The sequence below is a fragment of the Erinaceus europaeus genome, chromosome 14, assembly GCF_950295315.1.
Source record: "Erinaceus europaeus chromosome 14, mEriEur2.1, whole genome shotgun sequence".
NCBI lineage: Eukaryota > Metazoa > Chordata > Mammalia > Eulipotyphla > Erinaceidae > Erinaceus > Erinaceus europaeus.
The window spans coordinates 2,967,899-2,984,315 of NC_080175.1; the positions used below are offsets into that span (position 1 = coordinate 2,967,899).

A 16,417-nucleotide genomic window follows, 5' to 3' on the forward strand; every position below is an offset into this window, starting at 1 on the left:
TGATGTCTTTTCTTCTGTCTCCCCTTCCCTCTCAATTTCACTCTGTGCATACCCAAAAAAACAAAGAGAAAAAATAGCCACTGGAAGCAGTGGATTTAGTGTGCAGCTACCAAGCCCCCATGATAACCTAGGTGTTGATTAAAAAATTTTTTTTAAAAAAAGAGTTTGGAGGTCCGGTAATAAGGCACCAGATTAAGTGCATATAGTATGAAGCTCAAGGACCCAGTTGGACTCCCGGCTCCCCACCTGCAGAGGGGTGTCATTTCACAAGTGATGAAGCGGGTCTGCAGGTATCTCTTTCTCTCCCTCTCTAACTCCCCCTTCTCTCTCAAATTCTCTCTTTCCTATCCAACAACAAAATGGAAAAAGTGGCCTTCAGGATCAGTGGATTTGTAGTGCCAGCAAGGAGCCCCAGCAATAACCCTGGATACAAAAATAAATAAATAAATGGGGAGTTGGGCGGTGGCGCAGTGGGTTAAGCGCACATGGCACAAAGCGCAAGGACCAGCTCAAGGATCCTGGTTCGAGCCCCCGGCTCCCCACCTGCAGGGAAGTCGCTTCACAGGTAGTGAAGCAGGTCTGCAGGTGTCTGTCTTTCTCTCCCCCTCTCTGTCTTCCCCTCCTCTCTCCATTTCTCTCTGTCCTATCCAACAATAACGACATCAATAACCACGACATTAAACAACAAGGACAACAAAAGGGAAAATAAATATTAAAAATAAATAGATAAATACAATTCTGGTTGAGCACACACATTACCATTCACGAAAATGTAGGTGCAAGCCCGCAGTCCCCACCCAAAGGGGTGAGGGACACACACATCATGAGCAGTGAAGCAGGTCTGCAGCTATCTCTGTCTCCTCCTCCCCTCTCAATTTCTATCATATCAAAATAAAATAGAAATAAAGGAAGGAAGGAAAGAAGGAAAGAAAGAAAGGAGTGGGAAAGAAAAGGGGTCAGGCAGTAGCGCAGCAGGTTAAGCGCACGTGGCACAAAGCGCAAGGACCAGCGTAAGGATCCCGGTTCGAGCCCCCGGCTCCCCACCTGCAGGGGAGTCGCTTCACAGGCGGTGAAGCAGGTCTGCAGGTGTCTGTCTTTCTCTCCCCCTCTCTGTCTTCCCCTCCTCTCTCCATTTCTCTCTGTCCTATCCAACAGCGAACAACATCAATAACAAAAATAATAACCACAACAAGGGCAACAAAAGGGGAAATAAAATGGCCTCCAGGAGCGGTGGGTTCATGGTGCAGGCACTGAGCCCCAGCAATCACCCTGGAGGCAAAACAAAAACAAAACAAAGGAAAAAGCGGCCATGGATAAGTGGATTCGTTGTGTAAGCACGGAGCCCCAGCAGTGACTCTGGTGGCAAAATAACAAAAAGAAGACCCAAAAAGTTGGAATTACAGGACAATAAGCAGAATGACCAGACATACAATAGGGTCAAGAGGACAGCAGGTCTCATGCCTGACCGTGCATGAGGGCCCGGATCCGAGTCCCAGCACCACATCGCAACACCATGGGCAGCACCAGAGACGCTCCTGGGATGGTAGAGCGGGACTGTGTTTATCTTTTCTCTCTGCTTCTCACTCCCTCCTCTCCCACATTCAGTCTGCTTCTCTACATAAAGGAAAAAAGTCAAGCTTAGGAGATTGCTCACTAATATTATGTGTGTCTGAGGACCTGAGTTCACTCCCCAGTGCTACATTAAGAAATAGTGTGTGTGTGTGTGTGTGTGTGTGTGTGTGTGTGTGTGTGTGTGTATGTGTGTGAGTGTGTGTGTGTGAGTGTGTGTGTGTGAGTGTGTGTGTGAGTGTGTGTGTGTGTGAATGTGTGTGTGAGTGTGAGTGTGTGTATGTGTGAGTGTGTGTGTGAGTGTGCGAGTGTGTGTGTGTGTGTGAATGTGTGTGTGAGTATGTGTGAGTGTGTGTGTGAGTGTGTATGTGTGTGTGATTGTGTGAGTGTGTGTGATTGTGTGTGTGAGTGTGTGTGAGTGTGTGTGTTTGAGTGTGTGAGTGTGTGTGTGTATGAATGTGAGTGTGTGTGTGAGTGTGTGTGTGAATGTGAGTGTGTGTGAGTGAGTGTGTGTGAGTGAGTGTGTGTGTGATTGTGTGTGCGTGTGAATGTGAGTGTGTGTGAGTATGTGTGAGTGTGTGTGTGAGTGTGTATGTGTGTGTGAGGGTGTGTGTCAGTGTGAGTGAGTGTGAGGGTGTGAGTGTGAGTGTGTGTGTGAGTGTGTGTGTGAGTGTGTATGTTTGTGTGTGAGTGTGTGTGTGAATGTGAGTGTGTGAATGTGTGTGTGAGTGTGAGTGTGTGTGTGAGTGTGTGTGGGAATGTGTGTGTGAGTGAGTGTGTGTGAGTATGAGTGTGTGAGTGTGTATGTGAGTGTGTGTGATTGTGTGTGTGTGAGTGTGTATGTGTGAGTGTGTGTGTGAGTGTGTGTGTGTGTGTGTGTGAATGTGTGTATGTGTGTGAGTGTGTGTGAGTGAGTGAGTGTGTATGTGTGAGTGAGTGAGTGATTGTGTGTGTTGTGAGTGTGAGTGTGTGTGTGGTTGTGTGTGTGTTGTGAGTGTGAGTGTGTGTGTGATTGTGTGTGAGTGTGTGTGTGAGTGTGTATGTGTGTATGAGTGTGTGTGAGTATGTGAGTGTGTGTGTGTATGTGAGTGTGTTTGAGTGTGAGTGTGTGTGATTGTGTGTGTGAGTGTGTATGTGATTGTGTGTGAGTGTGTGTGTGAGTGTGTGTGATTGTGTGTATGTGTGGGTGTGTGTGTATGTGTGAGTGTGTGTGAGTGTGTGTGACTGTATGAGTGTGTTTGAGTGTGTGTGTGAGTGTGTGTGTGAGTGGGTGTGAGTGTGTGTGTGTGAGTGTGTGTGTGAGTGGGTGTGAGTGTGTGTGTGTGAGTGTGTGTGTGAGTGTGTGTGTGTCTATATAGGACAAAAGTTTTTTTTTCTGTTAAAGGCGGTTGACAGATCCGAATAATATATAGGCCTACTTAGTATTTTATATAAAATACTAAGTAGGCCTATGCTGAAAGTGTCTGACAGAGCTGTTTCTGTGGTTGAAAGAGTTGGGTGGGTTTCACAGGGTCCTTGGCAGTGGTGCACCTATTTAAGCACACATCACACCATGAGCAAGAACCTGGGTTTGAACCTCTGCTCCCCACCTGCCATGGGGATGCTTTACAGGTGGTGAAACAGGTCTGCAGCTGTCTCTTTATCTCTCTCTCTTTCCCTTCTCAATTTCTCTCTGTGTTAACGGATAAAAGGAAGCAAAAAGAATGACCACCCAGAGTCCCAAAGTGGCGGATTCCTAGCACTCGCACTGACTGGGGTAAACGCACTGACTGGGGTAAACGCACTGACTGGGGTAAACGCACTGACTGGGGTCAAGAAACCAACAAACAAAACTCAGAGTCGGACTGCACCCGAGATGGTGAATTCATCCAGTCCTGCACTGGGTCTGCAGGCAGCCTGGAGTCAGTGACTCTCCAGAAGAATGAGAAATGTTGAAAGTGCTTGCATTTCAAGAACTTGATCTGGCCAGAGGAACAGCTCACCTGGGTAGCTCGCCGATCTTGTAGGCCCAGGACGCAGGGCCGTACCTCCAGTCCCCACAGCCCTGGAGGAAGCTGCAGCACGGTGGTCTCTTTCTGTTGCTCTGTCTCTGGCCCAACAAAAAGAAAAAAAACACTCAACACAGAGTGGTGAAACCCTGGTGACCACAAATAAATAAATATATATATATATAAAAGGAACTAGATAATTTGACATGGTCTCAGAACAAAGTTCCAGAAAGATCGATCAACAGACCTAGGGAAGCCAGTGGAGGAAGAAGGGGGCTGCTGCCTCTGAAATAAATAAGCAAACGTGTTTTGGGAAGGGAACGCTGACTCTGCCTGACTCTCAATGGGTTATTCTCTTCAGTAGGCCATTTGACAATCGGAAATAGGCAATTTCATATTGAGCCCTGTATTTGAAGGATACTTGTTCATCTGTCTGTTGACCACTTCAAATTCAGAGGGACAGGAGCCTGGCACTTACCCCAACCCGTGCAAGGCCTTCCTTGAAACCCCCCTGTTCACAGAGCCCCCTATCAAAGGCCAGGTGGGGAGACGTGTGCCTTTTTTTTTTTTCCCCTCCAGGGTTATCACTGGGGCTCAGTGCCGGCACTGTGAATCCGCTGCTCCTGATGGCCATTTTTTTCCATTTTATTGGATAGGACAGAGAGAAATGAGAGAGGAGGAGGTGATAGGCAAAGAGAGAGAAGCAAACTGCTTTTCCGCTCGTGAAGCTTTTCTCCTGCAGGTGGGGAGCCGGGGGCCTGTCCTTGTGCTTTGTGCCACGTGCGCTTAACCCACTGCACTACCACCCGACTCCCAATTTGCCCTCTTTTTAATGCTCCTCTCTGTCCTCATGCTCAGACCCAAACACCCCAAGAAATGGCGGGACTGGCCCACCGTGGGAAAGCAGGACCCCCCAGTTGTCTTGTTCAGCTTTGACACGTGACTGTGCTGCCCCCAGGTCGCCCCAAGGTTCTTTTGGTGCCATGAGCATCGTTGTAGAGAAGGGCAGCAATTAGCTGCGATTTTGTCTGGACCCGGCTGCCAACAAAGGGTCGGCAGTGTCTCTGGGATTGATCACTGGCTTACTCTTCAAAGGGCTGATTCTGTGTCGCTAGTGTTTATTTGCAAGTGCTTCCACTGACGCCTGATACGCCTGCCCCGCGTAGTATAGGACTTAGGAGCGAGAGAAAGCTTGCATGCAAACAAACAGGCAGCGAGGCTATTAGCTCCTCTGACAGATGGCTCTGAGAAGGTCTTGATGGGGAAAATGGCCCTCCAGACAGCAGATTACTTAGATGAGTGAACCTGGGGCGGGAAGCTCAGCTTCCCTGTCGGTAAACACGCGGGCTGTTATGTTCCTGCTGCTGCCTTGCAGGCGTGTGGCTCCCCCCACCCCCAGAGGTCTGTGCGGTTTCCTCCTTTTGGGAGCTCGGGGGTGGTGCACTCAACTGAGCACACACGTTACCATGCACAAGGACCCAGTTCAAGCCCTCACTCCCCACCTGTCAGGGATGCTTCAAAAGCAGTGAAGCAGATCTGCAGGTGTCCTTCTCTTATCTCCCCTCCCTATCTCAACTTCTCTCTGCCTTGCCAAATAAAATAGAAGAAAAGAGAGAGAGAGAGATAGAAAAACAAAAACGGAAAAGTGGCTGCCAGGAGCAGTAGATTCATAGTACTGACACTGAGTTCCACTGACAACCCTGGTGGCAATAAAGAGGAGAGAGAGACACAGAGAGACTTCCTAATATTATTGGGTTGTCTGAAAACTTATGACTTATTTTTCCATGCAAAAACTAGTCATGGGGGCTGGGCAGTGGCACATCCAGTTAAGCACAAATAGTATGAAGTGCAAGGAGCCGGTTTGAGCCCCTGGTCCCCACCTGCAGAAGGGATGCTTCACAAGTGGTGAAGCAGGTCTGCTAGTGTCTCTCTGTCTCTGTCCCTCTCTGTCTCCCCTTGTCTCTCAGTTTCTCTCTGTCCTCTCCAATAATGTAGAAAATATGACCACCAGGAGCAGTGGATTCGTGGTGCCGGCACCCAGCCCCAGTGATGACCCGAGGCAAAAACAAACAAACAAAAAAGTTATCGTGATGTTTGTTTTTTGACAACCCAAGAGAATGTCTGTGTACAGGGTCCAGGACACCCAGCACCCATTTCCCAGCAGCACACATCAGAGCCCCACCCCCCCACCCCACCTCCCCACTCACGATCACCACACTTTTCAGAGCCAGGGTCAGTTTGGTGATGGTTATTATCTTTACCAATTGTTCTCCAGACCTTGCCTGTGTCTGGCAGTTTCTATACTAGAAAGCAAATCTTGGAGAAGGTGGAGGCAGAGACTCAGTGGCACAGGACCCAACGCGTAGCAAGAAGCGAGTGTGAGCCAAGGTGACCGTGCTAAGGAAGAGAAGTCAGAATCAGGGCAGCGCGGTAGCGTGGCAGGTCAAGCACAGGTGGCGCAAAGCACAAGGACCAGCGTCAGGATCCCCAGTTCAAGCCCCCCACCTGCAGGGGAGTGGATTCACAGGTGGTGAAGCAGGTCTGCAGGTGTCTGTCTTTCTCTCCTCCTCTCTGTCTTCCCCTCCTCTCTCCATTTCTCTCTGTCATAGCCAACAGCAACGACAGCAATAATAATAATAACTACAACAACGATAAACAACAAGGGCAACAAAAGGGAAAAAAAATAGCCTCCAGGAGCAGTGGATTCATGGTGCAGGCACCAAGCTCCAGCAATAACCCTAGAGGCAAAAAAGTAAAAAATAAAAAAGTTGAAAAAAAAAAAGGAAGTCAGATAATGGAAGATGAATGCCACATGTGTTGACTCATGTGTGGAGTATAACCAGCTACGGGAAACATTAGACTCCGACTCTGAGCGTGTAGAGAGCTGTCAGAGCAGTGGGGAGAGGAAGTGAGGCTACCGTCCACTGTGACAGCCCAAAACCTTGGGGCTGGGTGCTGTGAGTCGTGTGTGCGTGTGCGCGTGTGTGTCTTGTGTCTCTCTCTGTGTGTGACTGTACTTCTAACATCTTGGAGCTGAGTGGTGGTGCTCCTTGACTGAGCGCACATGCTCAGGGACCTGGGTTCCAGCTCCCAGACTTCCACCTGCAGGGGGAGCTTCTTGAGCAGTGAAATAGGGCATCAGATGTCTCTCTCTGTCTGTCTCCCTCCTATCTTCTTCTTCCCTCTGTATTTCTTTCTGTTTCTATCCAATAAATAATTAAATTAACAAAATGTTAAAATGTCACAATCGTGCCAACCAGCGGTAAAGCAGCAACAGAAGATTCTCACACACAAAAAGTGAACCTTCAAGACGCTGCACTCAGCCTAGGGAGACAGATGAATGGTTCTGCAACAGACTCTCATACCTGAGGCTCTGAGTTCCCAGGTTCAATCCCCAGCACCACCATAAGCCAGAGCTGAAGAGTGCTCTGGTCAGTCAGTTTGTCTGTCTGTCTGTCTTTCATTAAAATAAATAAAATATTGTGAGGTCATCTCTTACATGAAAACGGGCTAGGGGCCAGGTGGTGGTGCACTTGATGGTGCAGTGGACAAAGCACTGGACTCTCAAGCATGAGGTCCTGAGTTCAACCCCTGGCAGCACAGTCATGTCCAGTTCTTTTTCTCCCTCCTCCTGTCTTTCTCATTAATAAATAAAATCTAAAATAAATAAATCAAACTGCTGTTTAGAATGGAAAGTTACTTGCAGAGATTAAAAAAGAAAGAAAGGGAGAGAGAGAGAGAAGGGAGGGAGGGAGGGAGGGAGGGAGGGAGGGAGGGAGGGAGGCCAGGGACTTCTTATTCCCAGGCTGGGGGATTTGGGTGGTGATGTCACAGGACCCCCCGTCCAGCCTCCCCTGCCCATGACCGGGTGTGGGGCAGTAAAGTGCAGTTTGTGCCTGAGCTGTATGTTCTGGGAAGCCCACACCATGATGCTTTCTGCTGAGCCATGGCGGGACAGATTTCCAGTCTCTTTGTGCTCCATGTGCCCGGAGGTGAGCCGCCTGGCATTATCCCATGAGTGAGGAAGGCTTTATACCACGCTGGCTCCAGCTGCAGTAATCTAAAATGAAAATCTCCAAGGCTTGCGGCAAACTTGAGCATCAGTAGCCTGGCCGATAGCAGCAGAATAAAGAAGCCAAACTGAGAGCCGTATGCAATATGCATCCTCGCTGTAAGCAGGCCGGGTCTTTTCACGTGGAAAGAGAGACGTGGGCTGAAGTGCTTTAAGTCCATCGTGATGCACAACTACAGAGAAGGAAGTCCACACAGGGGAAGGGAGCTGATAGCTCCCAGCATCTTAAAGCACAAACCACACCATAGCTGCCTCCAACCCCATTCTCTCTCTCTCTCTCTCTCTCTCTCTCTCTCCCTCCCTCCCTCCCTCCCTCCCTCCCTCCCTCTCTCTCTCCCTCCCTCTCTCTCTCTCTCTCTCTCTCTCTTTCACAATGTGTCTGCTGATGAAATGTGCCAGCCTGCAGATTTCAACAACTTGCTTGCTGATGTCGGTTTTCCATCAGAAAAATTAAAGACCCATCTCACGCATAAACACAGTCACCGTTTCTGTAGTCACCCAACAGTTCCACGCCAGGGCCGCCCCGGTCTGTCGCTGGGTTCCTTCCTGGCCTCACTATTCCGCAGCTGATCCAATTTCACCATCTCAGAATCACACACTGCACGCGTCTTCCTGGCTGTGGGGCCGGTGCACTGATATTAAAGTGGTGATCAAGACCACCTCTGAATATTCATAGCAATGAATGACTCCCTCCTGCCCTGTGAGTACCGGGGCTGCAGTCTGAAGTGTTTATTTAGTGCTGGAGAGGGACTTATCAATAGAAGGGTCCCTGGACTATAATATTTTAACATTTCTGTTCTGCTTGAAATATTGGATCACTCAGAGCTCCCAGCATGGACAGTTGAGATGAATGATGTTGGATCCGAGATGGCCACGGCCTTTGAAAGGAGAACCCAGGACTCATAGCAGGGCCGGGCTGGGCTGGGCTGCTGGCAGCCCACAGTGGTTCTTTAAGGTCATTTGCTTTCCCCTGGGTGGCTGGTTCTATAGCAGTTTCATAGTGAGTTTCAGGTTGGCCTAAGCCGTGGAAAGTCGATTCTTTTTTTTTAATGTTGTTTTATTGTCTTTATTATTTATTGGACAGAGACAGAGAAAGAGGAAGAGAGACAGGGGCGGGCAGTGGTGCACCCAGTTAAGCTCACACAGTACTAAGTGCAAGGACCCGCACAAGGATCAGTAACTGGCTAGAATGTGTCCACTGAGCCTGTTTAAACCAGAAAGCCGACAGGTCTCCTGTAGATGAGAATTCACCAGCTGGACGATTTGAGCTCATGTAACTTCTCAAAAACATCATCACCCTTCCAGTAAAGTTAAGAAGAGGCTTCTGAAAAGCCTGCGGGTGGAGGGGAACAACTTGGATTTTATCCCCTGAAGGCACCATTATTTATTTATTATAGATTTATCATTGGGGTGTGTGTGTGTGTGTGTGTGTGTGTGTGTGTGTGTGTGTTCTTATTTGGGGCCTTGTGAATGCACTGCTCCTGGCTTGGGTTGCTTTTTCAGTCACACACACACACACACACACACACACACACACACACACACACTGTAATTTCTTCTAATGCCACGGCTCTTTCGTGCGGTGCCAGGATTTCAGCCTTAGTCCTGGCCTATGGGAAGGAATGCACTCTACTTGGTGAGCTCTCTCTTGTGTGGTTTTATTTATTTATTTATTTTTCTTGAGAGAGGCAAAGCCCTAACTAGCTCTGGCAAATAGTGCTGCCAAGGATTGAACCTGGGACCTCACGCATGGAAGTCACATGTGCTGTGCCCCTGCTATGAATGGTCCCCAACCCCAATATTATACATTTGAGGGGGCAGCTGTTGTTATTGTTGTTTTGTTTTCTTGCGTTTAGGATGATCACTGGGGCTCAGTGCAATCTATTTTATTTTATTTATTTTCCATTTTGTTACCCTTGTTGTTTCATATTGTTGTTGTAGTTATTATTGTTGTTGCTATTGATATCGTCATTGTTAGGACAGAGAGAAATGAGATGGGAAGACAGAGAGGGGGAGAGAAAGACAGACACCTACAGACCTGCTTCACCACCTGTGAAGCGACTCCCCTGCAGGTGGAGAGCCGGGGGCTCAAACTGGGATCCTTGAGCCGGTCCTTGTGCTTTGCGCCACGTGCGTTTAACCCACTGCACTACCGCCTGACTCCTGGGAGGGCAGTTTTATGCTCACGTGTGTGTACAGAATTCCCATGCCTGCCCCCACCCCTCCAATGCCATGTCACCACCAGAGGGACCCTCTACCATCCCCCTGCGCTGGCCTCTCTGCCACTGTACTCCAGAGTCTGAGCTGGAGGACACTGGGCACTGAGCCTCCCTGGGGTTGGCTCTATGCTGTGTGTGTCAGCCCTTCTCCATGCCTGCTCCACCAGACTGCAGATTCCTCATGAGGGTCCCGCCAGACTCCCACCTGGACACAGGGGATGAGGAGGTGGAAGAATCTTCCAGTCAGGAAAGGGCGGTGATATCAAAAAGGGTCCCAAGGTTTGTGGCCAAGGCAGGAAGATACACCTTCGAGGTATCCTGGGACACCTTCGAGGGAGCTGCCTTGTCCCCACTCCTGGCCTGGGCCCCTCCACAGAGACTCCCAGGATGCACTCAGGAAGAGAGTCTTTCTTCTCTCTCTCCACTGGACTCTGCCTGAAGAGCTTCTTACAAGTCAAAACAACATAGCATTGTTGTTATTATTATCTGACTGACAATCTTTGTTCATCTTCCAGAATCATCCAGAGACGCTGAGTTTCCGAATACGACTGGAAAGCAGAGAGCTGGTCATAAACCTCGAAAGAAACGAGTAAGTCAGTTTACTCTGGTTTCTGGCATGTAAGGAGATTCTTCCTGACATGTTGACTTCACTTGACATTTAGAGGCACTGAACCGAGTGTGAGGATTCATAATCCAAATTTGGGATTGGGACTGGAATTCACTTCAGAACACGATCCAGTGGGAAAATGAGGGAGTTTAGCACCCTGAAAAAGAACTGTATAAATCAGCAGGGTTTTTTCTCCTAGCTTGGATGTCTCTGTTTTCAGGGCCTGCTGTTTCAAGGGTCAAGGTTAAGCGTCTTTTATGTGATTCAGATGGTAGCGTTCCCGGCTTCATTGACTTTGGGCAGTTCCTATGTTACATGAGGGGAACTGCTTCGAAGAGATGGAAACTTTTTTTTGTCCCTGAAAAAATATATTTTAAAGAATTTATTTGGGAGTCAGGCAGTAGCGCAGCGGGTTAAGCGCACGTGGCGCAAAGTGCAAGGACTGGAAGGATCCCGGTTCGAGCCCCCGGCTCCCCACCTGCAGGGGAGTCGCTTCACAGGTGGTGAAGCAGGTCTGTGGGTGTCTGTCTTTCTCTCCCCCTCTCTTTCTTCCCCTCCTCTCTCCATTTCTCTCTGTCCTGTCCAACAACAATGATATCAATAATAACTACAACAATAAAAAACAAGCAACAAAAAAGGGAATAATAAATAAATATTAAAAATTTATCTTTCAGAGTTTGTCTCTGGTGACATAACATATTTATTTTATCATTTAATTGAAAAAATGTAACTGGATTTTTTTTTTTTTGCTGAATGATAGAACATTCCAGAAAATGGCATTCGATTCTTTTTCTGGAGCTCACAGATATTATTGTAAGTTCGGTTTGCCTCCCAAGTAGAAAGTTGTCTTCTCTGAAGTCTCAGCAAGTCCCAAACATGTCCTTGTCATCCTTGTAAGCCCAGTGACAGTTCCAGGGCTTATAAGGAACTTATAAGGAACAGTTCCTGTCATATAAGGAACCCACCCCTCGTATTTGATGAGTTCCAGGAAAGAGCCCAGCTAATCACCTATCCATACTTAGAGGGATGAATCAGTATCCCATCTTGCTTGATTTCACGTGGAAGACAATCCTTTGGTGAGAGACAAGGACACTGGTACTTATTTGGGGCAGAAGTGAAATCCTATTCCTGGGGCAACAGCTGTCCTATGCAGTAACATTTCCCTGGTAAAATAAAAATCAATAGGGGCCGGGTGGTGGCATACTTGATTAAGTATATGTATTACCATGTATAAGCGCCCAGGTTCAAGCCCCCAGTCCCTACCAGCAGGGGGAAGGCATCACGAGTGGTGAAGCAGGGCTGCAGGTGTCTCTCTGTCTCTCTCTCCCTCTCTATCTCCCCCTCCTGTTCAATTTCTGTCTGTTGAATCAAGTAAAATAAAGTTAAAAAATTAATAAATTATCAGAAAATTAAAAAATCAAAAAGGGGTTTCTCCTGCCAGGACTCCTGCCTCCTGCTCCTCTCAGTGAAGACCCCTCCCCAACACCCACCCCGGGTGAGCTCTGCTGGGATCCTCAGTCAGCGGACTCAGTGGCAGCAAGCTCCAGTGGGAAGGTCGTCTTCAAATCAGATGAGTCAGACCACCACAAACCAGTCCTCGTGTTCTGTCACTGACACCCTGGCTGAGTGTGATGGAGAGAACAGACAGACACATACATACATAGTATTTATACAAAGTAGACCAGCACAGCCTGCTCTTTGAGGCCTGCGCCCTGCCTCTTGGTATTTCCCATGTGTTTAGCCCTTTGAAGCCAAAGCTTTCACAAGCAGTTTTTTTTAATTTATTTATTTATTCCCTTTCATTGCCCTTGTTGTTTTATTGTTGTAGTTATTGTTGTTGTTGTTGTTGTTGTTGTTGGATAGGACAGAGAGAAATGAAGAGAGGAGGGGAAGACAGGGGGAGAGAAAGATAGACACCCACAGACCTGCTTCACTGCCTGTGAAGCGACTCCCCTGCAGGTGGGGAGCCGGGGGCTCGAACCAGGATCCTTATGCCTGTCCCTGCGCTTTGCACCACGTGGGCTAAACCCGCTGCGCTACCGCCCGACTTCCAAGCAGTTTGCTTTTGATTTAGTTTCTTTGGGAGGTTCAGATGTGCCAAAATCCTGTGTGCATGCCTTTTTTCTGTCTTGTGTAAGAATGTTGTGGGACTTTAGAGATTTGCCCCTTGCTTTTGGAAACATCTCGGTGGATGAAACCAGGTGCTCCCTGACGGAATACAATACAGTAAGGTTTCTGTGGGTGATGGGTTTCCTAGACGGGCGTCTGGGGTTGGCAGCTGGATTTGGGGGCTGCCCTTGCCCCCTGTGCTCCTCTTATTGGAGGAACAAGGACACAGTATGATTGACAATAAGCTTGAGTGCTGTGCATGCTACCAGGCACAAGGACTCAGGTTCAAGTCCCCACTCTACACCTGCAGGGGGGTGGAGCATCAGGAGCAGTGAAGCTGGGCTGTAGGTCTCTCTCTTTCTCTTTCTCTCTCTCCTCCCTCCTTTCAATTCCTCTCTGTCTCTATCCAGTACATAAATAAATAAATTACTATTTTTAATGAAAGGGAATAACCTTAAGCCTTTGGGTGCCGATGATGCTGCAGAGGGGAGAGAGGTAGGAATCCACGAACTGGAAGACTCCATTGTTACTTTTTACTGTAAAATGAACAGATGACCACTGTGGGAAATTGAAAGTTAGAGAGTAGAGGGAAAAAGAATCAAGTGCCCTCTTTTATAAACATGTCCTCCCACTGCCCCTATTACCAGGCTCAGTTCCTGCTCCTCTTCTGGCAGTTTTTCCACAGACAAAAGACTTTCCTCTGTGTCTCTCCAGTCACCAGACACCAGAGGCTGTGGTGGCAGCCCTGCCCCTTGACTCAGCAGTGTGGTGGATGCCCTCTCCCAGCCGGGCACCTGCTCCTTAGTGTCTTCAGTCATTGTCCCTGTGAAGTGATTCCCCTCCCATTATGGTGGACAGTGGACTCACATTGGCTGTTTGAACGCGGCGGATTGCAAGGGAAGAGTAGCTTCAAAGGGGCCTCGGTGTCCTCCTCTGCTCCTCTAGGCCTTTCACAGGATAATTTCCACAGTAGGAAAGCTGAAAGCATAGAGCAACCTGTTCCCTTCTTGGTTTATTTCTCTCTCCTCCACCTGGCTGCCAACCTACACTCCAGAAAACACACAGAGAGCATCTAAGACGTTCCTGTATGCCCGTCAAGCCATCTCCCCAGCCCTGACATTCCCATGACATTCTGTAGCTTTGCTTTCGTCATATGACCCTTATGAATCGTAGAGATTTCATTTTGCTAACTGCGGAGATCCCATCTTCATACGCCACATGTACTGACATTGCTATTGTAATAGTGATCGACCCCCAGAGAACACTTTGAACAGTATTAGGGAAATGGGTCACACATCTGTTCCAAACGGGCTTGAGAACTGAGGCTATAGGTCCAGCAAAATCAATATTTTGTGAGCAGAGTGAAATATCTGTGTGTTGCCAGACAGCGCAGCTACCAGACACAAAAGGCAATTTATCATCTCGTGGGAAAATGAGATTTTAAATTTGCATAACTTTTGCTTCAATGGATAATGATTAGAGAAATTGCCCAAACACAGCTCTGAGAGCCCAGAGATAAACGGGCAAGTCGCCGGCATCCACATGTACCCAGCAGTGTGGCAGAGGGCTGGCAGTGCTGCGGGAAAGCTGCTTGGTACCCTGCTTTGATGGCCAAAGTAGGAGCCTCCCCTGTGCTCACGGATGCAGGTTGTCTGCAAGCACACTGGCAGGAGGCCATGCACTGTAAGCTGTGCTGTGAGAGCCGCTACTCAGCAGCCACTGAAATTAATTGATAATGATGATCTTCATTGTTGCAAAATAATAATGCAGAAGGTGGAAGGTCTGGCTTCTGTAACTGTTTCTCCACTGAACATGGGTGTTGGCAGGTGGATCCATACTCCCAGCCTGCCTCTCTCTTTCCCTAGTGGGGCAGGGCTCTGGGGAAGTGGGGCGCCAGGACATATTGGTGGGGTTGTCTTTCCAGGAAAGTTCGGTTGGCATCATGGTAGCATCTGGAACCTGGTGACTGAAAAAGAGTTGACATATAGAGCCAAACAAATTGTTGACGAATCATGAACCTAAAGGCTGGAATAGTGCAGATGAATAGTTGGGGGGGGTCCTCCATTTTGTAGATAGTTAGTAGGCCTATTTTAGTTATATTCCAAAGAGCCCATGACTATACTAGTTTTTTTTTTGTTTGTTTGTTTTGTTTTTTTCCTAAGCCTGACATCTGATATGCAGGTGGATCCAAGTTATTGTCTGGGGAGACGATGTCATGGCTGGAAAAAGGGCCAGAAAGCTGGATCAGGCCGCCTTCTGCATCCCACAATGAACCCTGGGTCCATACTCCCAGAGGGATGAAGAACAGGAAAGCTGTCAGGGGAGGGGATGGGATACGGAGCTCTGGTGGTGGGAATTGTGTGGAGTTGTACCCCTCTTATGCTATGGTTTTTGTCAGTGTTTCCTTTTCATAAATAACATGTTTTTAAAAGGCGGGGCAGGTGGTGGCGCACCTGGCTAAGTGCACATGTTACAATGTGCAAGGATCCAGGTTCAAACCCCCGGCCCCACCTGCAGTGGTGAAGCTGGGCTGCAGGTGTCTCTCTCTTCCTCTCTCTGTCTCCCACTCCCCTATCAGTTTCTCTCTGTCCTATCCAATTTTTAAAGATAGAAAGAAAAAAGAGAGGGCGTGGAGTAATGGTTGCTGGGAGTAGTGGGTTCTTAATGCCACCCCTGAGCCCCAGGGATAACCCTGGTGGTGGGGGCAGGGGGGAATCACGAGACTGAAGAAGCTATCAGGCCCCAAGGTCCCTGGTTCAGCTCAGAACTGTATATGATGGAGCTGAGTAATGCTCTGGCCTCTCTTTCAGTCTCTCAGTTTGAAAACAAACAAATCTCTTTTTCATTTCCTATGTGGTAGAGAGTTTCGCATGAATGTCAGAGAGAGAAGCCACAGCATCTCTGGGACATGTGGTACTGGGATTGAACCAGGAGCCTCGGGCATTCGAGTCCTGTGTGTTGACAGCTGAACAACTTCCCCAGTGAATAAATTAATCCCAGCAAAAAAAATAAAAAAGGACTTAAAGCTACAGGATGAAATCAGTCTAGAGAAGAGGACAGCTTTTCCATTTGTATCTTAATGCTGTGCATCTCTGCATTGTGATTATGGGAAACGTTTCCTTTATGGGCGTTTTATGATAAGAAAATATTATGACACTTAAACATAGGAAGTCTTTTTATTTGGAAGGAAAAGGCTGCTGTAAAAGTGACATGGGCTGAGGAGAAGAACGTGGCAATGTTTATCATCCATCAATGGGAACTGGAGGGTTCCAGTCCTGTCCTAAAACACTCCATCCCCTGAAAACGGGGGCTTTCAATATCCAAAAATCTGTATGTGTGTGTATATATATAAAACCAGATTTCACTCAGGCCTGGCTATTGATGAAACCAGGCATCAAACCTAGGACTCCTGGCATGGGGGCCTGTGTGCTGCTTCTGTGCTAGCTCCCTGTTCCCAGGAATCTGGCTTTTATATATAATTTTTATTTATAAAATGGAAATATTGACCAGATTATAGGATAAGAGGGGTACATTTTCACACAATTCCCACCACCAGAACTCTGTATCCCATCCCCTCCCTTGATAGCTATTCTTTATCCCTCTGGGAGTATGGACCCAGGAACATTATGGGGAGCAGAAGGTGGGAGGTCTGGCTTTTGTCATTGCTTCCCTGTTGGACATGGGTGTTGGCAGGTGGATCCACACTCCCAGTCTGTCTCTCTCTTTCCCTAGTGGGACAGGGCTCTGGGGAGGGGAGGCTCCAGAACACATTGGAGAGGGAATCTGGCTCTTGAGACTGTGGCGACCACTGTCAGAACCTCTCTGGCCGTGACCATGTCTCGCGAGGGCCGGC

At 48.2% G+C, this 16,417-nt stretch overlaps 1 protein-coding gene across 1 annotated transcript in view; it reads left to right on the plus strand.

The window, feature by feature from the left end:
* Positions 1–16,417, plus strand: part of ADAM12 (ADAM metallopeptidase domain 12) — a 253,987-nt gene that overhangs the window by 27,514 nt on the left and 210,056 nt on the right. The window contains 1 exon segment of the mRNA XM_060171088.1: positions 10,364–10,437. Within this exon segment, the coding sequence (XP_060027071.1) occupies positions 10,364–10,437 (74 nt within the window).